This window comes from Lygodium microphyllum, chromosome 19 (assembly GCF_053477565.2).
Source record: "Lygodium microphyllum isolate KBCC chromosome 19, Lygodium_microphyllum_v1.1.10, whole genome shotgun sequence".
In the NCBI taxonomy this organism is placed as follows: Eukaryota; Viridiplantae; Streptophyta; class Polypodiopsida; order Schizaeales; family Lygodiaceae; genus Lygodium; species Lygodium microphyllum.
In genome coordinates this window covers 103,531,607-103,557,566 of record NC_141153.1, presented here as the reverse complement: position 1 = coordinate 103,557,566, position 25,960 = coordinate 103,531,607, and the positions used below count along the sequence as shown (strand labels likewise).

The 25,960-nt window shown below is 40.6% G+C and overlaps 1 protein-coding gene across 1 annotated transcript in view; it reads left to right on the top strand.

Moving 5' to 3' along the window:
- LOC148020231 (uroporphyrinogen decarboxylase 1, chloroplastic-like) overlaps nt 1-6,756 on the top strand; it is a 50,658-nt gene extending 43,902 nt beyond the window's left edge. Inside the window, exons 4-6 of the mRNA XM_087700555.1 lie at nt 4,898-5,182; nt 5,655-5,890; nt 6,491-6,756. Of these exons, the coding sequence (XP_087556681.1) occupies nt 4,898-5,182; nt 5,655-5,890; nt 6,491-6,656 (687 nt within the window). The 3' untranslated portion in view covers nt 6,657-6,756. The remainder of the gene's footprint in view (nt 1-4,897; nt 5,183-5,654; nt 5,891-6,490) is intronic.
- Nucleotides 6,757-25,960: the final 19,204 nt, after the last annotated feature.

The following is a 25,960-nucleotide window of genomic DNA, read 5'->3' as shown; positions in this document are numbered from 1 at the left end:
GGCTTAGGCACAAGGTACCAAGTGCTATTCCTCTCAATCAACTCCAGCTCTTGCTGCATCGCTCTCCGCCAATGATCATATTGTAAACCCTCCTTCACAGAGGTGGGCTCGTGATCTTGCATTGCACGAGTCATCAAACAGTAATTAGTGTACATAAGCTCGGTGTGGTGTGCTTGGTTTCTCCGATAATGCCGTGGGCCATCTTGTGTCGCTGCCACTCCTTAGGGACCCTCTCAATCCTTGCATCACGAAGAGTGTTGCGAGCCCAATGAGGAGGATGGATCTCTCCTCATTGCTCTTTGTTTGCTGAAGTCTTTGAAAGGTCCACCAATTGTGCTGGGGCTCAATCGGTGAGTTGGGTATGGCTAAACTAAGCTCCTCATTCGAAGAAGAGTTCTCAAGAGGCATCGGCTCTAGAGGGACAGTTGTTGGTGCCCAGCTATCACTAGGATCTCCAAGAATGAGGCGTTTCTCATCTCTTCTCGGAGTTTGGAACTTCCACGAACCGAACATCACGGCTCGTGTAGACATCTCACTTAATAGGATCATACAAATGGTAACCTTGAGACTACGAGCTGTAGCCCATAAACACTTGGCTTTTGGAAGCTGCTTCAAATTTGTCTTGTGGTGTTTTTAGGATGTGAATATAGATGTTGCACCCAAAACCCTAAAATAAGAAACATTTGTCTTAGATCCAAAACACATCTCACAAGGGGCCATATCAACAACAACGGAAGTAGGGGATCAATTAAGAATGTGGACTGCAGTAGCCACAACCTTAGTCCATAGACACTGAGGTGTTTGTTGATGTTCCATCATAGTACGGGCCATCTCGATCACACTGTGATTCTTTGCTCCAAGATGCCATTCTCCTGAGGGGTGTTTGTGTTGGCAAACTCCTAGTGGATACCACGATCTGCACAAAAACGAGCAAGCTCATTAGAAACAAATTCTCTTCCCTTATTTGATTGTAAGGTCTTTAGTTTCTGGCCCAATTGGTTCTCCTCAAAGAGCAACCAATCCTTAAAGTTGGAAAAAGCCTTCAACTTCAACTTCAAGAAATAAGACCATGTCATCCTATTGTAATCATCCACAATGAGTTTGAAATACAAGCTCTCTCTTAGAGACTCCGTCCTCATTGGTCCACAAAGATCGGTAGAAACAAGCTCCAAGGGTACTGAAGACCGCCTCGAAGCCTTGCTGGGAATAGCATCCGAGTTTGCTTCCCACGGATGTAGGATACACAAGACTGTTGGCTCACCACAATATCCGGCAAACAAGCTATCCCTTAGATACCTTCCGAAGGTAATCATAGTCGAGGTGGCCAAACTGAGCATGCCAAAGCTCAGATTGTGTTTGAGAGGTAAGAAGAAGAGAAGTTCAGGTAGAGGAAGACCGCAACCTATAGATGCCATTCTCCTCATAATGTGAAGCAAGGACCTTCTTCATCCACGATCAAGAATCCGAAAAAAATCCACATCAAAGTCGACCAAGAGGCTGAGGGCACAAATCTTGTGCTCTGAAAGTAGATGGTACCCCAAGGCTGGCACATAAAGCACCTTGGATATATGGGCACCACCTTGTCCATCTGGAATAAGATGGATGTTACCTCATCCTTGAATAGGGATAGAAGAACTATCACCAATGAGAATTTGTCCTTGTGAAGGCCACAAATGAGCAAGACCTGCTGAAGAAGGAGCCATGTGCCATGAGGCGCATTGTCAACAATCCATTCCTGAGTGTATGGAGCCATCAACGCATCATCAGAGGCCTTGAGGTTCAATGCCTCAACCACCTCTAAGTGGAGGAAAGCAGTTGATGAGGGAGCAGCCACTGCTTCGGAATCCTTCGAAGTTTTTTTCTCGTCTTTTTCCTTCTTCTCCTTGTTAGGGCAATCCTTCTTCTAGTGACTTGTCTTGCCACAGATGTGACAAGTGGGTTTTTTTTTTCCTTGTCCTTCTTTGATTTGTCCTCCTTCTTTTGGTCCTTTCTCTTTTTTTGAGAGGATTGACCTACCAAGGCCTCAGATTTAGAAGCATTGGTCCGTTTCAACTGTTCCTTTTGGTCCAAGACCATAGGTACCAACTCCTCCCACTGAAGAGTCTCAGACCTCCTTGAAGCAATCAAGGCAGAATAAAAGCCACTGAAATGGGGCGGTAATTGTGAAAGAAGAATTATCGCCATGTCTTCAGAAGTGATCACCTTCCCAACATTTTGTACTTGTATCTAAAGCTCTCTTAGCTTGTTAATATGCCCTCGTATAGAAGATGACTTGTTGACACTCATGGTTCTCATTTGTACTTCCAAAGAAACTCGTTTCGTGACGATCATGCGATTATATATTTGATCAAGCTCTAGCCATATCTCCCTGGCCACCATCAAATGCTTGATATGACAGATCACAGTTGTAGTGCATGGGAGAAATAAAAATGAGTGGATGCGAGCATTTAGTTTGTCCCAATGTGGTTGAGCATTTGCCAACTCCAGCTTATCACTTGAAGAGAGTCTGGACTCGTCACGTGAAGAAGAATATGAATAGTCTATGAACAAGCTCCGCCAAATCATAGGACTCCAAAATGGCAAGCATCATAACCCGCCAAATGCGGTAGTTCTCGCCATCGAGCTTTTGAACTAATGGAAGAGCCGGTAACACGAGCACCTTCCAGTCCATGATCGCCTGAAACTTTGTCTCAGCCTTAGAAGACATCTTCACCTACAATGCTTGCACAGAACATAAAAAAGTAGCCCCCTTTGACTGTGTGAATGCAGCTTGCTATGGCTCTTTGCTGCTCGTCCCACTCCACCCATCGGAGGCGATGAAAAGGTAAAATCTGCACTTGAAGGCCCAAAATGCAGCTTTCTTTCTTCTCAAACAACAAAAATCAGCAGCAGCTTCAACAAATCTGCTCCTTTCTCGCACGCCCATGCTCACCTCAGCCTTGTTCTGATGCACAGCCCTCTTGCTTGCCCTTGAACGTTCAAAATGCAGCCTTGTGTCGGGCTGAAATCTCCTCTTTAGGTAGGTCAGTCCTTCAATGCTTTGAGACCATGTCAGAGTGAAGCAGTGTAGAAGGGTATGACCAAGACAAAGAGTGAATAGAGAGAGAAGAGAGTGCGAGAGAGAGAGAAAGAGAGTGGAATGCAGAAAATCTGCAATGAAGAATGCTGTATAAGGATGCAGATATGTACACGAGCGTAGAGTGTATGTCTGCATATGTCTCCACGTCAAAGATCTCTCTCTCTGTGAACCTCGAGGGCAGTCTCCACGATCAGCAGTCTGGAAACCTGAGATCTGAACTGTGTTAAGTGTGTGGAGGCTGGGCCAAATAAATAGCATAAAAGAAATGCAATAAATAATGCAGGTTGGCTGCATTAAATGCAGCTGACTGCCCAGCAGCTGACCGACTGCACCTGCTGTGCTACGTGGCACTTGCGCCGCCTGCTGTCCTGCTGATGTCACGTGTACGGTCAGTCTGCCATGTGTCCTGCCTGTTGCAATTGCAGAAAACTGCTCGCAAATGAAACTGCCTGTCCAGGGAATGCCAATCTCTAACACTCTCTACCCTCATCTTGTCCATCTCTACCCTCTCTACACTCCTCTATGCTAAACTTAGTATTAAATTCACATGAAGTCAGTGTTGCATTTGAGCTATGGACAGTTCATGTGATAGGGTGACAGGTCCAAGCCTGTATCTTGTGGGGACCTCAGTTCTGGCTCAATTAGAGTCATTTGAGATTGGAGATATTGAGCAGGCTATTCTTTTAGAGTGGCATAGTCTTCTTTCACAGCAAGAGCAGCAGGCTACCGTCATGTTACAAGTGATGGTTGACTTTAGAGGTAGCCACTGGATATGGAGTTTAGGGGCTAGCTGGACAGGATTAGGTCATACGACACCGTAGCAGGTCTCGCCATTGACTCTAAGCCTTTACTGGTGGGAGAGGAGACCTCTTTGCAGGCTTCAGCGAGGCATTCATTCTGCTACCAGATTCTCCAAATACTTCTTTCTTCCTCTCTTTTAGAGGATACAGATGGCGAGAACAAAAGGCATACCTTCACTGTTATGCATTTTTTCAGATTTTCTTGGCTATTCCAGAAGAGACTCTAGGACGGTTTCAGGCCTTGGAAGGTGACTTTCTAGGCATTTTGCTTGCAAGAGGCCATGTTCCAGTAGGAAACTTAGTGTCATCACATCTGGGAATATTCCCCAACATAGTGGATTTTACAGAGAGCTTTGAGGATGGTTTTTAGAGGTGTGGAGGCCCGAGGGAGAGATTATCATAACTTGTGCCGCAAGTGCATGGTCATCTGCTTCTAAATCAGCTTTGGGGAGTAATTACAAGGGCTACGAGAGCAAGTCATTTTGATTTAAGAAAGGGGTAACCTCTGTACAAAAAACAAAGATGTCTGCCCCCAAAGGTACTTGAAAGCTCCTCCTCAAGTTTCTGCTCTTCCTGAGGGAAGCTTGCCTTTACAAGTACGATTCAGCTCAATAACCAGTGTCCCTCTCCAGTTCTGTTGTAGTGAGCAGTGTTTTTGAAGATTCTGCTCTTCTATTATGGTGGGAGTGAAAGTTGTCTTTTCAAATGTGGTGACTGTGGTTTTCATTTCAAGAATCATCATGCTGTCATGCTGCCAACTTTTTACCCCAAAGAACTGCTGTATCCGAAGGCAAAATCCATTCCAGCTCACCTGAAGCACTCTCAATTGGGCTGTAATGTACTGAGCTTGATTCTTTTGGTGCTTTGCTGTTAAGATGATATTTTTTTTATGGTGATTGGTCTTTGTATCTGTAATCTAGAGGAAGTCACAACAGTATCAGTCTATGTCTGGTTATCGTCTAAGCAACTATACTAATGTGACTGACTGATGGCTTTCTTGCTTATTTGTGCAATGTAGGTTGGTAATGGTGCTGCTGTTTTAGGTTTTGTTGGTGCACCTTGGACATTAGGTACTTACATTGTTGAGGGAGCAACTACGCGCACTTATAAAATAATCAAGACCATGTGCCACCAATCTCCTAAGTTACTTCATGGCTTGCTCAGTCATCTGGCTCAAGAAATTGCCAACTACATGATTTATCAAATAGAGTCTGGGGCTCAGTGTGTACAGATTTTCGATTCATGGGGTGGTCAGCTCACACCTGAGCAGTGGGATTTGTGGTCTAAGCCATATATTCAGCAGGTATTTTATGCAATCTATTCTGTTCTTGCTCTGTGTGCCAAAAAGGCTTGCAACAAACATTATCTTTTTGTCTCCTCCACCCCTCAATCAGTGGGCGGGTTGCCCCTGCCTCATCTTCAGAATGGCTACTTGAAGAAGTTGACATTTTGTGATGGTGGGTTATGTGTCTCCATGCAAAGTGAGGGTTGCGATATACGTGCATAACAACTAGTTATATAAGATGTGAAAGTTGGCAAGCCTGTGCTGAAATTAGGTCAGACCAATACCAAAATTTAAAAATAAACAAGGATTGTGTTGGCGTGTCTGCTGCTGTCTGTCTCTTTCTCAGTATAGCATGTAGCGTCTTTCATTTTTTCTTAGTAAAACTTGGATGCACATGAATATAGTTAACCACTTTGTCTGTGTGCCTTAATTGGCCATTCTCTGGAGTTATCTACATTCCTTGACAATGTGCTGGAGTGTCTTTTTGCAGGCTGTCAGAGTAGTTAAGGAGGCATATCCTGGTGTACCACTGGTGCTTTACATCAATGGAAATGGAGGACTACTGGAACGGATGCAAGAAACTGGTGTGGATGTTATTGGACTCGATTGGACTGTAGATATGGCTGATGGACGAAGGCGTCTAAATAAATCGATAGGTGTTCAAGGCAATGTGGATCCTGCTCTTTTGTTTGCACCATCAACTGCAATAACTGAGGAGATAGAGAGGTAATGTACTTCTCTTACTGACAGCATTTGATCATCCTGATGTATATATAGGTAGGGTAAATTTTACAAAAATCTGTGGCTACATTGTTGATTATCACTGATTATGTAGAAACCTTCAATTGAAAGCAAGAGGACAAAAGCTGCATACACTAAGTTATTGGGTCTGCTTAGAGTTGCACTGTTGTACAGAAAGTCTTAAGGATTTTTGTTTGTGGTCTTGTGTGGGGAAAAATGCATTCCATTTAGTGTTTTGAAATTTGGGCAATTAATTTGGACCATTTTCTCATCTATGCATGAAATTTGTTTGAAGCCCATGATGTCAATCCTGTGTTCATTGAAGTCATAGAAGGGAAAACGTATACTACAACTTAGTTTAACTTCCATGGTCCATGTCAACTAAAGACAGCTGACTAGGAACTCAGGGATTGATTTTTTATGTAGTGTTGTGTGAGGAAGTTGATGGTCCAGTGAAATATTTTACTCTAAAGAATTGTCCAGTAACTTAGTAATCATGAACCTATTCTGGTAAAATACACTCGTGGAAGCACTCAAACATAACATGTACCTGCAAATTTGCTAACTGGTTTGTTTAAATTTCAGAGTTGTTAGAAAAGCTGGCAGGCAAAGGCATATTCTCAACCTGGGGCATGGAGTCCTTGTGGGAACTCCAGAAGAGAGCGTTTCTCACTTTTTTGACACTGCAAGGTCCCTCTCATACAGTTCACTCTTTGTAGATCAGTTGTCAGCAATGGCAAACAGCTCCTGAACATTCTTTTTGAATCAATTTTGGATCAATTTTGTAGATCAGTTGTCAGCAATGGCAAACAGCTCCTAAACATTCTTTTTGAATCAATTTTGGAAATCAGTTCAGAATCTTCATTTTGTATAACTAGTTTTCTTTGTGTCTATTTCTCTCCTTCAGAGTTGCCATATCTGATAATTCAATGTACGAGTACAAAAGATTGCTTTGATTTGCAAATGGTCAAATATTTCATTTTCATCTAAATAAAGGTGCACCTGAACAATTTATTGCAAGTTCTTTAGAGAAGTTTTGGGTCTCAATTGAGGCCTTTTAAGCCACCACATCTGGATGCACTTGAACATTGTCCTATGCAAGTTCTCTTACAGGTTGTGTTTGGTTTCTATTAAGGCCTTTCAAACCACCCTGAAACGGTCTGTGCTGCACTAGGAGAAGGTTCTCTTGAGGAACTTGAAACTACTATAATAAAAGCCTGGAAAAAAGTGCAAAAATCAAGGGAGCAACTAGTAAAGGTTTGTTAATCCATGTGTCATGAACTCTGGAGTTCCCTACCATCTCTATGCAAAAGCCCTATGATGATGGGAAATGATGACTGAAGTCCATATGATTGTCTTGAAACGGGCCTTAAAACTTGTGGCTATAGTGAACAATTTTGCTCTAATTTGGCAATAATTTTTTAATGTGTGTTGGTCTCCATTTTTTTTTCCCCATTATATTGGCTAAGTCCTTGGGAGGTATCAACGTAGTAAGAGTGTCTAACAAACATACCTTCCCCTTGTCTCTTGATATTGAATTTGTGTAGAGTTCCTCTAACATAGTTAAAGCAATAAGGCCGTGTGTCAATCATGCTTCAATGGTTTTCCTAATGGAAAACTGGATGCCAAATTTGCCCGTGTCGTTTTATGTGAGTTGTGGTGCATGGTTGGTTGCCCAATTAGATGAGTTAATGAAATTGCTTGTCTTTTCAAAGGTTCATCGTGAGATCCTCCTTGTGCACAAAACCTATCGGGCATCCATCTCTTATATAGTCTCTCTAGTGAATTGATTGAGTATAATGTGATTTGCATTGTGTGGAAAAAAGGGGTGAGGGGAACAAAAAGCTTGACATTGGCACACTCATAGCATTAAGTTGTGACCCCAATTTATGGCCAACTATTATGGCCATTATATTGAGTTCCATGGAATCTTTGGGTACTCCTAGCATTAAGTTGTAATCCCTAAATCTAGCTTGTAATATCAAATGCTTTGCAAAAGTCCACACATCACTACCAGCTTGTAATTTGAGGATATGCTTAGTGTAGAGTAACTTGAAATTAATCTCTTCTATCATATGTCCACATGCTCGAGTCCAATGATTGAGTTCATGTTCAAGAATGGAGCCAAAAGTCTCGTAGTGTGGTCAACCATTACACCATGTTCCATGTTATCTCTAATTTTTTCCATGGGTGGTTTTTGGGGCTGGGGCCCTAGCTCTAGCATGAAATTAACACATGTTGACGACACACACACACACACACACACACACACACACACACACACACACAGAGCTTTTTGTGATGCAAATAAGATGCACATATATGACAATATGATGAACATTGAGATCCTCAACCTTGTGACCTTTTGCATCCCCCTCACTAACACGGCACACATGTAGGACCTAGACCCATGAGTAATACACTGCTATTCTGAGGTGAAATCATGTTAGTAACTACAAATATTATGAAAATTGTGAGTGAGAAATTGACCAAGGATAACTATAGTGTATGGTTGTAGATTGGAGACTTTCTTAATGGGCAAGGGTGTACAAATTGCTAGAAGTTAACCCTACTAAAGAGCACAAGAAAGCATGTAAGGATTGGGTTGGAAAGTCAAGGAACATGTCCTATTGGATGTTATGTATTTTAGAGACCTTGATATCAAGAAAGCTAGTAGATGTAGGGAATCATGGGTAGAGAAAATATGACATATGTTTAGAAGCATGAAATATATATCTTAAGCATTATGAGAGAAAAGTGCGTAAGTGAGTGTGTAACAAAAAATTAGCAAATATCATAAGACTTCTATTAATGCTCAAGTTGTTGATGGGGCTCCATGCCAAATTTTGAGGAGTTGATTTCTCTATATTTGTCAAAGGAGATAAAGGTTGGTTTGAATACTACTAGTAGCAAGCAATCAACTTATTCAGTTTTCTATCATTAGTTTAGACATGGTAATGCCTCTAGAGGTGGAGGCTCATATATGTATAATAGAGAGACTTGTGCTCATGATCGTGGTACTACAAATTTATATCCCTAGAAGTAGGGAGAAAGCATAATTTTGTGGTCATGGACGTGCTACTCATTCACCAAGAGATCGTCAATGCTACTACTGTGGAAGTATGGACATTTCGAGAGAGAATTCATAAGCAATGTGATGTGAATAGAGGAAGAGAAAGAACATATTTATGCACTTACACAGTGATGGTTATACATAGAGAGGTGGATCATCTCCTAGAGATCATATTTTTGTGATGCAACATGTACTTGGTGCATGGCATAGTGATCTCATGATAATGATTGGTTTTTGGACTCGGACATCTTGAATCATATGACACATCACGCATAGTTATTCAATACAAAATACAAGATGAGAACTAATGAGTATGTAACCATTGGGGATGATATGATGCTTACGATTATGCATGTTGGGAATGTGGCATTTCTTATAAAGTATGGTATAGAAAATAAGCTCGATGATGTGCTATATATGCCCACAATCACAAATAATATTGCATTAGTTGGTCTAATTGGATGATCAAGGATTGCAAGTATGATTTAATAGGTTTGCTTATTCATCAAGGAGTTTCATAATGGGAAGCCAAACATAGCAATTCATAGAAGCCACAAGAAAGGGATTATTGCACTGGATGTAGAATCTCTAATGGTTCAATCAAACATGCATGTTTATTAAGGCCATGAACGAAACAAGAATGTGGAAGTATGGTATAGAAGATTAGATATGTAAACTTGCAAAGGCCAAGACAAATGCAAACAAGGTAGACTGTTAATGTTCTATCATAGTTTGGATGTGTACTATAATCATGGTTATGAGACTCGCCAATTTGGAAAGTAGTGTATCTTGCCATTTCCAAAGAGGGGAAGATTAGTATCCATCCTTTGTAAATAGTATATATAGATATGTGGAGATCATGCGAGAGTGTTCCATTGAGAAGTCGTAGAAAGTATTATATCGCTTTCATTGTTGATGATTTTAGTAGGATGACTTGGCTATCTTTCTTGCAATATAAAAGTGAGGGTTTTGAAAAGTTTCTAGAGTTCAAAGCTATGGCAAAAAAGAAATTTGGGATACTTGTGAAATGTTTGAGATTAGATAATGGGGGTGAGTACATCTCACACTAATTTAATGACTAAAGGGATAACAGAATCAACACGTAGACTATTAGCAGATACACACCTCAATAGAATGGGGTGCAAAAAGGAAGCATATGATTATTGTTGAAGTTGTGAGGACAATTATGACTCAAATGCATGTGCCACTTACTTATTGGGCTAAAGCGGTACATACAACTATTCATATAATGAAAAGGACACCTATAATTGTTAAAACTAGGATGTCATGTTAAGAGAAAATTTATAGAAGAAAATAAATGTTTGCTTTAAAGGTATTTGGTTGCATATTCTATGTACATGTCCTAGGTGATTTGAGGAAGAGGATGGAGATGCTATGATCCCATTTCAAGAGAAGTTTATATAAGCAAGGATGTGAAGTTCAATGAGTATAAATCATGGTACAAGGAAAATAATGATGGTTATGTGGATGCATACAAAGGTAATGAGGATTATGGTGATATTGGAAAAATTTTAGCTAAAAAAACTCATGTACTAAATGCAAAGTATATGCTAGATCATGCAAAAAGTAGTGGTAGTGTAAACCCATCGTTAGGAAGTCCAAGGGATGAACAAAAGAGAATTGAAATTGAGAAGGACAAGAATCTCATGGTAAGTAGATTTAATAATGAGTCATTGGATGATTACTATGGCATACCACAATTCAAAGCACTTGGAATTAAGAGTACAAGAAAGTGTATACTCCCACATGCAAGGTAGGGAAATGAGCAAGTGGTATACCACATTTGAGAATATTAGAAAGAATTAGACATCTAGCTAATAGGTTGACATATAATAGATATATGCATGTGCATTATTCATAATTGTGTCTTATTTATAACATGAGCAACCTGTTCATTTTAAAGAGGTTGTTGAAAACAAGGATTGGAGAGAAGCTATGGGTATAGAGATGAATGCACTTAAAAAGAATCATACTTGGGATCTTTTGAAGCTACACATGGAAAGAAAGAAATTGGATGCAAATAGATAATAAAGTGTCAAAATGCTGTACACTTGAATGGTACAAAGCTAGGCTAGTTGGTAAGGGATATTCATAGATTTATGGCCTTGATTATGACAAAACATTTAGTTTGATTGCTAAGATAGTTACAATTAGAATCGTGATTGCATTGGCACCCATTTACGATTGGAAATTATGGCACATGATGTTGTGCTTCTTGTGTGGAACATGCACAAATCAAGAATCAAATTATGGCACATAGCCACTACACTCACTCTACTTATTCCTATCATTTCTACTCAAGAAAAGATAGATGAAAATCAATATCGAGTGTAGTGATGAGTAAGACTTACCTCTTCATTTTTGTCTCAATTGAAGGCTTGTCACCTACTCCATGATCCACAAATTGCTTCTCCTCGATTCATCTTTGCACTTGCCACCAACTTCACATACTATGTGGATAGGAGAATATGGAGAAGGGGAGAAGATGAGCAAGAAGAGCTTCATTCAAGTCCCTTACTCTCTCTCATTGAACCTCACCCACACCCTCTACTGCACCTCTTACCAAGAAGGGATGGATAAAAAGAAGAATAGATGGAGGGAGCTTCACATTTGTAGTATCCCATTCCCTCACACACACATGTGCGCGTGCGCGCGCGCGCACACACACACACACACACACACACACACACTCTCTCTCTCTCTCTCTCTCTCTCTCTCTCTCTCTCTCTCTCTCTCTCTCTCTCTCTCTCTCTCTCTCTCTCTCTCTCTCTCTAAGCAAGCAAAAGTGAAGCAAGAACAAGAAGACTCAATGTTTGCACACACATGAAGAGTGTAACATCCCAACCTCTCCCCAAACAAACAAGGGCAAAAGAAGTTTAGAAGGTTAGTTTTAAAGCTTACCTTTTTTGAGGGAATTAATAACAAGTTAAAAAAACATTAGTTTAAAAGGTTAGTTTTAAAGCTTACCTTTTAACCGATCTCATTATTGTTATCCCACATCCAATGCCATCATGTTGTCATTACCACCCCCATCCTAAGCATCGCACCCCAACTTACTATCTACATAGAGCTGAGAGACTCTGTAAAATATTACACGGCGCAGCGAACAGAATCTGAGAAAGAGATAGAGAGTACACAACAGATAAGAGGGGAATCAGTAAATTCTTTAACTCCAAACAACTGATACAAAGATGGCTCTGTCCACCCGTGCGCTTCCACTGTGTGAAGCTTAGATGGCGATCTAGACAGAAGATAGGTGAAGAGCTTAAGGCTAGCTGGAACAACAACTCTGACTGGGTGAAAGATGAGTGAATGATGGTTGCGAAGGGGTTTAGCTTTTATAGCCCGCGAAGGTCGTTAGGTCCCGACCTACCATATGAGCCTCCACTAGTCGGCCATGGAATATTCCAGGGAATATTCCCTTTACCATCGGGCCGGGGCCGCTGCCCCCGGACCCCCGCCAGGGGGGCCGCTGGCCCCCCTGGGACCCCCCAGCCAGGGGCCGCTTCCGCGGCCCCCGGACCCCACAATAGGGGCCCCTTTTAACTCCCTTACCACACAACTCAATGCAATGTGCCTCGAGTTGCTACCAACTTAACCTCTCCGTCTAACCCAAAGATTAGACCCACAATGGTCACCTTTTTGCCATCCGATCACATAGACCTCATCTGATATACAAGTCAGGACTCCACCAATGTCCGAGCTCACACTTGGCTTCTCCTCATAATGGGGGCCTTACAACTTTGAGCACCATGGATCATTGGTAGCACCTAATGAGGGTGGGGCAATGATCATATCTAACAGCCTCGTCATGCGATTGTGTGCATGCATGCCCATGCTCACGCGCACACGCACACGCACACACACACACACACACACACACACACACACACACACACACACACACACACACACACACACACACACAGAGAGAGAGAGAGAGAGAGAGAGAGAGAGAGAGAGAGAGAGAGAGAGAGAGAGAGAGAGAGAGAGAGAGAGAGAGAGAGAGAGAGAGAGAGAGAGAGAGGTCTTAATACCCTCTCCATGGCCCTAGATCCTATCATACGATACCTAAGAGATTGTCATCATCATGTCAACTTGATAAACATGAAGAAATCACTTTTAGTCTTTGTTAAAATGTAAGTGAGGATTAAAAGGACAAGGTACAAGGATATTCGAGATCCATAAATCAAGGATTGAAGCTTTGGAATCTTGAAGGATCATGAGAGCATAATTCAAACTACAAAAGCATTTCAAGTGTAAGAGAGCTCAAAGAGTACGATTGAGGCTATAATGACTACCCAATCCACGTTGCAAACCTCCTAGGCTTTTCTTTGAGAAAGCGGAGTTGCAACATTGGAATGTGTGCAAAAGAGGGAGAAGAGAGCTCAAAGTACAAGAATAATATCTTGTTTACTAAGTTGCTTACAAGTACAACATGGGTACACTCTCCCACACATGATAGTGACCCATAGGTTGTTTATATAGTCTCTACGAGGCTAGGGTTAGGGTTTCCCCTGCCCCTAAGGCTATTCACACCCATCTTCCCTCATACACCCTTGCTTATAGTGGATTCCTATGCCTATCTTCTAACACCCCCCCTCAATGCCAGGGTGGCATTGGATTACAAGGCATGTAAGATGTTCCCCTCCCCCCTTAAACAACCGGGATGCCTTTATAAATCAGGCTACAAGAGTATTTTTAGCTAGATGGTTTAAAAACTCAAAAAAGTCAGATGGATTGGAGGCATAATTGGCCACCAGTTCTTTGGGTACATCAAGAATGTTGGGGCATCTACTAGTGATATGCCCTGTCTTCTTGCATTTGTTACATTTCATTTTCTTGAGATACTTCTTCCAACAATTGTTTACAAGATGTCCCTTTTTCTTATAGAAAGAACATCTAGTGAGAACTGTATGTACTGATACTTGATCACGGGAAGTTGAAGATGCCTGACTGGTGCTGCCTTCTTTGTGGTTCCTCTTTTCTTCATCCAAACAAGATTGGATGGTACTTGCCAATGTAGGATTTGGAATGTTGGTAAGAGTGGTTACAAGGGTAGGAAATACCTTTTTTATAGCTTTTAGGAGAATAGCAATAGCATCTTCTTCATGTATTGGAGCTTGTACTGAGGCAAGCTGTGCCATAAGTCCCTTCATGTGAGAGATGAATTTTCCCAAGTCTTCTCCTAATCGATATTCCAAGCTAAAGAATTCAATTTTAAGGAAGATTTTAGTATTTTTACCAGTAGCTCCATAGAGCTTTTCAAGCTCATCCCATTTTTCTTTAGCAGTATTTAGTTGATCAACATGATGAATCAATGACTCATCTAAGTGTAACATGATGATTGCCTGGGCACTTTGGTCATCCTCTATATCAACCAGATTTGTAGAGTTAACAGCTCTAGTGCCTTGAATGAGAGGCCAATACCCTCTCTCCATCATCTTGTACTTGATAAGTACCTGCCATGGGTGGAAATCTTTGCCATCAAATTTTCAAATTTGAGGATGGACATCAGCATATGTTGTGGCCATTGGGAAGTTCTTACGACTTGCTAGAACAAGGGCAGTGTCTAGTCCCTTACAAGCTTTGCCACTAAATGCGGAAGCAAATCAAAGTTGTAATGAGGAGAAAGGCTGAAAATCATACATATGTAATATTTCAAAATATGACTTTGGTGGTCCTTTCTTATGAGCAATCTTCTTCCGAGGTTTAATGGTCTTTTTAGGCTTCAATGATTTGAACCTAGACTGGACTTCAGGCTCCTCCTTGTGGTATGGCGGCTCAGTGGATGACCCTTGTGTTGGACAAGGACGGTCTTTGATTTCAATACTTGTTGATGATTTTGAGGAGAGTACAATGACACTCATCCATCTAATTTCATTGACCAATGTACTTAAGAAAAAATCACTCAAGATATGCAATACACTTCTAGTGTATACTGGTCTATGTGTTTATAGTTGTACACATAGCCTTACAACTTGAAGCAAGGTACTTAGTTTTTTTAATTTCCTGATGAAAACATTCAGATTATGTAAGTATTAGAAGCAATGATGATTAAGCAATGTCCCTTAGTGCTTCAGAAGGTGTTAACTCAGTGATTAAAATCATTGTTAATGACCAGATATTGAGAAATTTGAAAGTTGAAGAAGCTTGAAGCTTCCTGGCTATGGCTGCTAGGAAACTGTCAGTTAGGGTTTGGCTTCTAGTAGCCAATAGAGGTCAAATTTCCCAGAGCCCTCTTAGGAGGAGATGGCCCACTGGGGGGGCTACAAAGGCACTATGGTGGCCGCCTTCATTGCATCTCCCATTGCCCGCGCTATAGTATGAACTGGGTGCCTACCCCAGAACTGCATTGTTCTGACACAGAATGCAGTACCGTGCTTGTTGATGCCCAATGTCATGTTTTGAAGTGCCACACAGCTACGCCCTAAGGTGGAGAGAAGGTTTGTAGAAGATGGCAGGAGCTGAAATGCCCTCCTTTGCTTGCAGTAAGTCCACCAAGGTCAGGGGGTTCAAAAAACAGGCTATGGAGGTGAAGAAGATGGATGAAAGATGGAGTTCTTTTGTGCACTTAGTGGAGCTGAGATTTGAGGAAGCTGAGGGGATCAGAGAGGCTTTGATACCATGTGAGAAAGTAGAGTTGCAGCATTGAAATGTGTGCACAAGAGGGAGAAGAGAGCTCAACGTACGAGAATAATATATTGTTTACTTAGTTGCTTACAAGTACAACTTGGGTACACTCTCCCACACATGATGGTGACCCATAGGCTATTTATATAGCCTCTGCCAAGCTAGGGTTAGGGTTTCCCCTACCCCTAAGGCTATTCACACTCATCTGCCCTCATACTCATCTGCCCTCATATACCCTTGCTTACAGTGGGCTCCTATGCCTATCTTCTAACATTTCTATTGTATATAAACCCTTGTAGTGAAAAAGAATGTTTTGATATTCATTTTAGAAAAAGAAATAAGTTATAATAGCGAAGGATTTTATTTAATGGACGTTACCTTGCAAGAATAAACTTAGATTAACTAAGAAAATCAGCCAGGACATTGTAACTCTTGTTAGAAATATTGTCTTCAAGGCATGATATAAATCTTCCATATAAGATACTTGGGATTATGTTTATTCCTTTTTCAAGGACAATACCTTGCTCAAATCTCATACATGTAGAATAACTATCCTCTAGGGATCCTCCTAAGGATTAGAATACTAATGATTAAGGGAAAACCTCTTTCATGGGTAAATTTTATTACATGAAAGTGGGCCACTAGAATAACAAGAGCCAAATGCCATCCCCCTAATGAGAGTCATTGAAAGAATAAGATGGACCTTTGCACAAGTTTATAAAGAAACCTTGGTAAAAAACCTTACCGAAGGGATAGCCGTAGAGGAGGGAAAAAGGTTCTTGAGCTCCCAAGAGGGAGTAATCATGCATGGTTAAGCATTGTAGCTTTTTTTTAAAGGAGAGAAATTGGTTATATAATAGGCTCAAGGTGTGTTATCTTGATTTAGAACCTAAGCATTAGGGCAATTGTCATGTATCACTTTATGTGATTGTACTCTAGGAGTAATAAGTTGTGGATCATATCTTTGCTTGTAATATGTTCAAAGGAAGTTGTTTGGCTTCATTGAAATGATTATAAGATATACTTGTTGCTTTGAAAAGGAGAAGGTTTCCTAGTAGAAGATAGGTTGGTTGCCTTGTTTGTGTATTTTGGAAAAGACATATTGTGCCCACATGGGCGGATTCTCAGATACACACCAAGACTCCCCCAAGGCTAGTGGTTAAAACCCTACACCAAGGGGATTTGTATGACTTTATTGGGAGCTAGGACCACCCCCTTGCGAGAAGTCTCTCTATAGGGAGGATGTTAGATTAGGAGGTGGTAAGGGTACCATAGGGGCTCTGGTCGCAAATTCCTTACGCACCTAGGTTTTGGCTAACCCCTATGATCCCAAGATGGTCTTCTTGTTGGAAGGTCCTGATACTAGTTAGGGGCAAGAACCTAGTGGATTGTACCTTTAGGTTCGTCCTTATGGAAGGGATATGATATTGTAATAAGATAAACATTTAAGATAAATAAAGTACTGTTTGACAAGGATTGCTTTACTTGTTGGAGTGTTGTGATTTAATTTAAGTGAACGAATCTAATGCCTAAATGATAATTAAAGAAGCTAATTTTATGTGATCATTTAATTGTGGTAGGTAATTAGAAAACTAAAGAATGCCCCATCTAAAAAGGAAAGTGGGAGATGGAACCCTCGATGTGTCCTAAGGCTGAGTGGTCTTGGTTGGCTAAGAGCTTTTTTCAAAGCTGCATTAGTTAGGAAATCCTTGTTGACCCAATTAGGAAATCTCATAGAACCCTAATTTTGTGTCATTTTAGGGGACTTGAGTGAGACTATGTCTTATGGGTAGAGGGGTTGATGTATTGTGCTTCCCCTCATTTCTCACTTTTGTTGAATCAAGTGCAAAGAATAATGCTTGAAGACCGGCACTAGAAGATTTTTAGGTGACATTAGCTCTTTTAAGTATTGGATTCAAGTTGATCCTTGTGGGAATAGTCAAAACCTTCCCCTGCAAGGTGGACTTAAGTGAGTCTAGGTGACAAACTCCATTGTATTCCAAGGAATCCTAGGTGGCATCGCTTAGAAGTATCTCTTCATGGACTATAGAAATTTGTGCCATTGAAAGCTCTTTACTCAGGTATGTCACAAATAGCTTGCTCTATTCTTTGTTATCACTTATATACAAGTTTTTTAGGGTTCCACCGTCGTGTTGAATAGAACACTTTGTTTTAACCTTAGAAGTTTGTCAAAATTAATACAATTTGCACAGCCATGAGCCGGTGGCTCTCAGATCAATATTACAATACAATAATGCAACCACTTCCTTGCACATTGGAGATGATGGAAACCAAATTATTGTAATGTAATCTAAAAGAAATATAATCCTTTCCATTTTAATACTAGCACCTTGCACTTCTGCTTGACTCACATCCTTCCTTGATATGTATGGTTAACATTATCCCCCTCCTAGATGAGTGCCAATCCCATGGCACTCACTATTGTAGTTGGCATGCTTGAGCTTACACCAAAGATATGGATACTCGGGATGTGAGAGTATTGTCCTTGATGGAGTTCTAGTAGTTGTTGATGAAAGATGCCTCTTGGTGCTAGATCCAAAGTCCATCAAATGCATCTTTCTTAGATATGATGGTGCAAGTGAGATAGGCTATTGTCTTTGGGATCTGCAGGCTCCAAAGGTTATCTACGACCATGATGCTATCTTTTATGAGGGCAAGATGCATAAGTAACTAGAGCTCATGATTGAGGTACACAATGTAATCTTTCAAGAGGAGCTTCTTGTAACTATATAGTTAGCCATGCTTAGATAGGTTGTAGGTTGTTAATGATTGTAGGGGCCTATAATTTGCATGTTATGCAGGACCATGATCTTGGACATAGACGATAGGATGTATAGGAACCCTAGTCAAAAGCTTGAGATGCTCTACTAGAGGCTCATGTCCTCCTAATCATTATGAGTCCTCTATGCATTATGTCATGGGTTGAGGTTGTGGTGGGTGACAAGGCTACTTGAATATTATAGCATTCTTATGGTATCCTTAACTACTACTTTTTGATATGGATTACTAGTGAAGGATAATAATACTGGATTGAAGGTTGTGGAAGTAGGAAGAGTCAATGTTGAAAAAGAGGTGATGGCCAAATATCTATGCAATCTTTTGTATCTTTAATGGAAAATCTCTCATGCATTCTCTCCCTAAGAGAAGTGCTAGTCTTCTCTTTTGTGCACATGATATGTATCATTGGTTTGGGAGATGGGTCAAGATTTAAGTGAGGCTAGAGTATTGTCCTATGCTTGAGGACCCAAATCATGCATAGGTTGTTGTATATTGAGCAGACATGTGCATGTGCGAACTTAGGCATTATTTAGCTAGAAGATTGCTCTAGTAGTTTTTTGTAGTTATGTAGTCATAAAGCAAGGTACCTCTGTAGTCAATGATGGAAATAATTATTGGCATTGAGGAAATGGATACTTGGAGATGATTATAGGGAAATTCCATTAGTTTTGTATAGAGTGAGTGATTCTATGGATATAATGGTCACAACTAGTTATGACAATTAGAGAAGCGTAAGTGGGTCATGGGGATAGTGTGAATTGGGTTTTGAACATATCATGTACTTGAGCCTTTGCTGGAAGACATTGGATTTGAATTTGAGGATGATGAGCCATTTTATGAATGATATCATGACATCCTTTTTGATGCTTTGGAGATCGGAGACAACATTGCAATTGTTGCAATCGTTGAAGTGCATCTAACCAAAAGAGTATATCCCTAATGCAATGATAGACAAGAAAGGAAATAAGATTGCTATAAATACTTATGTGATTAGAGGACATTGGTACAAATAAGTGGATGGTGTCTCTTTTAGATTAATGGATCGACATGAAGAAGCTTTGGTATACACACATTTAGTACATGCCATCAAGTTTCTAATGGAATTGATTGTTTGATGTAAGAATGAAGTGCTATAAGATGTCTATTGACGTATTTGAATAAATTTGTAATAGGATGCCATATGATGTGTGATCCTCATTGTGAATGGTATTGGCACTAATGCATGATCATTTCAAGAAAAGGCGTGTATTCCTAATGTGCCAACAACTCCCATTTTCATTAATTGGCCTCTAATGGAACACAAATTTTCATAGTAGCTCTCATTTTCATTAATTTATACATACACTTGTATTCACTTGACATGTTTGATGACGGAAAGTTTATGTGACATGAGATCAGGCTATAGTTTGATAGCTACAACATAGAAAAAAAGCAAACAATGTTGCATGATACTAGTACATATGAGCAAGTACATAGCACAAAAAGGGGGCTAAACTCTATGTAAAGATCATGTGCTATCTTGCTCTTTTCTTCCATTTCATGATACTAGTATATATATGTAGATATATAACACAACAAAGGGGTAACTTCCATGTACATATCAACCACTATCAAACTCTTTCTTTCATTTCCATAATATTCTTTGTGCCACATTTGTATGAAAATGGTAGTCTTCCTATCATAAGGATGCAAGAATGGGTGAGATATTACATACTCAAATCGATCTAGAGCCACAAGCCAATTGCACAACCTCTTGTTAGGTAATTTGCAATATCTTTTGATTTTTGGTCTTTAATAAATTTCACAATACCATAAGTTCTAGAAGATTGTGCATACACTTTTACTCAAATCATTATCCATCTACAAGCATGCTGAGATTCAAGCTCATAATCTTACCTTAGTTGAATAAGGTTAAGTCACACTGACTTAACCATGATTAGATCTAGGTCTGTTGATCTTTGTATGTGTGTAGTACACAATTGACTTTAGAGAGTGTTGAAGAAATGGAATGAACAGGGAGCATGTCTACTCTCCTTCCTGCATGTGCCTTTGTCCATCTCTCTCTCTCATTTTCTAATATGGTATCAGATCTTGAATGGAACCTTCTCTGATGATTTCCTGTCGTATGTATTCATTTGAGCATGACAAGTTTTTTCAGGCAATCATAGGCATGTAATTGAGCAATGGGTGTTCATGATGTAACAAGTCCAATTAGCGCAGAGATTGAATCTTCATCAACCCACAGTTTCTCGAATCTGAGGAATGCTAGCAAGGTTTCAAAGTGTGCCCGCAATACTGCCTATGCACCAGGAGTAGCCTCCGCAAAGACAAAGACTGTCTGAGGATCTCTGACTTCGTACAGCTTAGCAAACTTCTCTTTCAATTTTGCCTTTGAAACATTTGGCCGCTCAGGATGAAGCACATCCACTATAAATTGATTGTGGGAAAGTAAGGGTTAGTCACAAACTTGCGCGTATGCACGGTGTAGGATTTGAGACCTACCATGGCGAAGACGGAGGGAGAGAGTCGTCTTGCTTGATGCTGCAACTAATACTCCACCTTGATCCTGCACACTCCTTTCCACAAAGCTTATATATGTTTAGTAATGAGGCGCAGTTTGATAAGCCTTTGGTGTATGCACGATATATCCATTAGCATGAATCTTGTTCTTCCTCATGATTTGGTTTGATGGACAACAGATATAGGGAGGAGTCAACTAAAGCTCATAATAGTCCAATGTAATATTTCTTGTTAGTGATTCAGCGAGGTCGCAGACTACAACATTTCAGCTAAGCAGCTGGGCAGGGAAAAAGGGCATGCACAACAATATGGTCTTGATTATGAGGAGACATTGAGCCTTGTTGCTAAAATGGCAACCATGAGGACATATGGCAGCATCTAAAGGATGGAGTATGTATCATATGGATGTGAAGAATGCTTTTCTCAATCGTGATTTAGTTGAGGAAATATACATGGATTAGCCCGAGGGCTATGTACATCCAAATTTTCCTACACATGTGTGTAGATTGAAGAAAGCATTATATGGGCTGAAGCAAGCACCTAGAGCTTGGAATGCTAAGATAAGTGCATGCTTATAGAAACTTGGTTTCACTATGGGCAAGGATGATCATAGCCTATTTTCAAAGAAGACAAGGGCTAGTTATGTGATATTAGTCATCTATGTGGATGACTTGATCATTGTAGGTGATGATGTCACGGGAATTGGAGAGATCAAGGAAATGTTACATGCTGAATTTCAGGTCAAAGATTTGGGAGAACTAAAGTATTTCCTTGGGATTGAGGTTGTCTCTACACCTCATGGTACTTAGTTGTTCAATCTGTATGCATAGGACATGTTAACCAAGTATGGTATGTTGGATTGCAAGTCTTTGAGAACTCCATTGGAGCAAAATGTTAAGCTACTTGCAGATATCGGACATGAGATTGAAAATGGCACTAAGTATAGACAAATGGTGAGTAGCTTGATTTACCTTACCATTACTAGACCAGATCTTAGCTATTCAGTTGGACTGATTAATCAATTAGTGCAGAAGTCTATGAAGCCACACTTGGATGTAGTGAGGAGGATCTTGAGATATGTGAAGGCTACATCAGATTATGGCCTATTCTATGAGCATGGTAAGCCTTTGGAGCTTACAGGATATATAGATGCTGAGTGGGTAGGAAGTACTTATGACAAGAGATCTACTAGTGGGTATGTATTTTCCCTTGGTAGTAGTATGGTCACCTGGAGCAGTAAGAAGCAACCTACAATTGCACTCTCTAGTACTGAGATAGAGTATAAAGGTGAGGTACACTATCACTTTATCAGAGAAAAAGTGATTGCAGGTGACATTGATTTGGTCCATGTGAGGATACAAGACCAATTGTGTTTGTAGGTGTGTATCCAGGCCAATCATCTCACAATGTTTGCAAGGCCTTATAATACATTGGCTTACTTTTCAATGGTTACTCAATCTCAAACCTTTCTTCAAGCACATAGTCCTCTTGATATTACACCTTAACAAATCTTTCCCGACAAGTGGAAAATGCAAATTTCAGCATGCTCATTGCCCTCTTTCACGTGCGTACATCCAAACAAACACATTGAACCTTTGAAAGCACCAATCCAAACAAAAATTGTGCATGCCTTTTGATAGTAAGTCTTGTGTGATGCCTTGATGAGACACTGACCTATCCTAAATCTAGGGATTGTTTCTTCATGCCAAAGTGCTTTCCTTTCATCAACTTTCATAAAAAGTAAACCATTCAAATCCATTATCAAAGTCCCTTTGAAGTACTCAAGGGCTAGTGCACACTTGTACTAATTGTGGATGCTTCAAGCATGAAGCTACTTATTGTAGAGCTCCTCAAAGACTCTTAGCCCTAACCAAAATTTTAGCTATTTGAAATTCAATCGTAGCCTTAACTATCTAAGACAACTATAGTTATCATTGCCCTTAGCTTTTATACTTACGAGTAAAGATAGGTAATGCAACGATAAAATTAACGCCTCAAGTATTTGTAGACTGCCAAAGGGCAATCATTACTCACCCTCTTAGTGATGCTCCTATCCATTATGTTGAAGAATTAGTAGGGGAAGAAGAGGAGTGTACAAATCCCTTTGTTTTCTTTGCTATGATGAAGAGGGTCATCCCATCTTGATGGATTATAGGCCAGTGCCAATCATGATATTGGGCAAGGAAGAGGGCACGTAATGATCTAGCCCTTGAGAGACAATAGCTTACTAAAATTGCAGACAACCAAGATGCGTTTTCATCACATTGTCCTAAGAGACAAGAAAAATCTAAGGAAAATGAAGTATATCAATAATGGCATGAGTATGGAATCACTCACATGCATGGAGATTTTCCTAGATGGATTGACCTAAGTTTTGGGTTCCTATTATGGGTCGAATCACCTACTAATCAGTAATTCAAGTTTCCACTTCTTATAGAATTACTCAAACTGAAGTAGCCTTGCATTTTACCTAGTAATGGGAAATGAAGGGGAGGGTGGCACCTTGACCCTTCTGTCCATGGGGCAAAATCCCATTCCAACCCCCTGAAACAATGCAAGTCGGGTTTCCTGATATCTAGTGTCATTTGTTTACATATTTATGAATGCAAATTTTTTCTTTTGAGAAAATCTCTCAGCTTATCGAGTCCACCCAACCGTAGGTTTGGACCTGTTGGGGATTGATCCTCCCGCTTCCCTTGATAGAGTATTTTTAATTACCTAATTACCTACCACTTTAGCTTTGACATATAAAAATAACTTCTTTGATTATCTCTTGACACAAATTCATTACACGCCTTTATTTCATGACACAAAAACATTGTAAAGCAATTCCTTTTCAATAGTTCATTTAAGAAAAATATCTTTTTACAATGTTTTCTGTCCTGATTGGATGTGATGTCAGCCCGAAGGTATTATTCTCACCAAGTTCAATTCCTAGATTAATATTGAAACTTCAAGAAGGGTAATTGACAGTTTGTAAGAGTGTAAGGAGTTTGTGATCAGAGCCCCTTGGTATTTGTAATGTGTCCCCTTGTCCACTTGTAGGACACGTCTTAGTAGCCCATTGGGAAGAGAGTCCAGAAAGCGCCACCCGGCACTCACAAGGAATGTCACAGGATTTGCGATCAAGGTCTTCCCGAGTCTGCCACGAAGCGGAAGACCTTGATCGCAAACCCCGTGACGTTCCTTGTGAGTGTCGGGTGGCACTTTCTGGACTCTCTTCACGATGGGCTGTTAAGACGTGTCTTACAAGTGGACGGTGGGACACGTTACATTTGGTATCAGAGTAAACCAACGAGATCTAATATTTACAAGGGAACTTAATGAGGGGAAGTAGAGCAATGTTGCCGTTAAGAACATTTCCTTACTTACTTATGGATGCTGGGCTGTAGAGTCACGAAGCATGGAACAAATTCTTGGTACTCCAGGTTATGTTTATGACTACAATGCATGCTTCGGATTATCGACGGAGGCTAGGCATGATGAATATTCTAGACCGCATCTACAATCCTTCACCCCTGTACATGGAACAGAGATGGATGAGTGAATCAGAGATATATTACATAGCAGCACACCGACTTGCGTACCTTCAGACCAACTTGAAGAGAATCAAGTGAATGGAGGATTTAAAGATCGTGAAGATGTTCATCTTTGTTGAGGCTCATGCAAACACAAGCTTGCATATTGACGGTCAAAAGATCAAGCAGAACAAGTATGTGTACGAGGATGTGACTCGAATAATCCTTGCCGACAAAATCAAGGTGCTGGGACGTTATGAGAAGAATGGGTATCAAAGGAAGGGATACCCCAAGCTTCCTATGACCTATCGATTTCTGAAAATCCATGACCCCACTCCATATTATTACTCAGTCCCCATAGCCGAATGTAACACAATCCTATTTTCCCCAAAGTGATGTGCCAATCAGCTTGTTTTACCTTCCCAAAATAAATGTACTAAAAACGGCTATGCCCACATGAATGAATAAGATTTTTTATTACTGTCTGTCATGGCTGTAAGTGTTGGTAAAGGAGTTAAGTGATTAGGTAACTTGGCTAAATGCTGAACTGGGCATATTAATGTAATGAGAGAAATGTTTAGTAAGTTTTAACGTAAATAATCTTATTGCCCAGGCGCAACCTCAAGTGCAGATTTCTAGTTCGACCCCTGCACTAAGTACAACTATAATTCAAGAGAAGAAGTTCCTTCTCAAACAAATCAAGCCACCTAAATTCGATGGTAAGGGAAGGACCCCATCCAAACTGACGTCGAGGTCTGGATTGAATCCATGGAGGATTATTTCGAGGCAGCAGGAACTGCACCCGCTAACCAAGCCATGCTCGCCAAACTGAAGCTTAGCACAAAGCAAGACTCTGATGGAAACAATGGTGCAGAGACCAAGGGATTTCGGAAGGGTCAGTTACTTGGGAGAAGCTTAAAAAATCTGTGCGAGGGAGATATCTGCCACCTGCCTACCGCACACAGAAGATGAATGAATTCTATGAATTAAAGCAGCTTGGACTATCCCTGGATGCATATTATTCAAAGTTCGTCTCTCTCTTAAAATATGCGCCACAAATGGATATGGCACAACAGGTGTCAAAGTTTTGTGCTGGGTTAAATCCACCCATAAACACCCGCTTGGAATCAATGCACCCAACGGACCTCCAAGACACACTCATTCGAGTTGCTCCCATAATATAGGAGGTGCAGACCAAGCCAAGGAATAATAAGACTTGGTATTATAAGGATCAAAACAAGGAAATGTATAGGTCTCAAGCTAAGAGAGTGCAAGGCCAACAATTTCGTTCCTACATGAGGTGATGGCCGCAATCTCCGTTGCTTCCATTGCAATGAACCTGGACACTTCAAAAGGCAGTGTCCCAAGCTTAGCAGAGGACAATGTCAAGGGCCATTCCAAGGAGCCGCCCATGGCCAAGGAGCCACCGTCATGGCCAGAGGGAGGACCTCCAGTGTTGCCAACAAGGAGCTAGGTGATGAAGAAGATCCA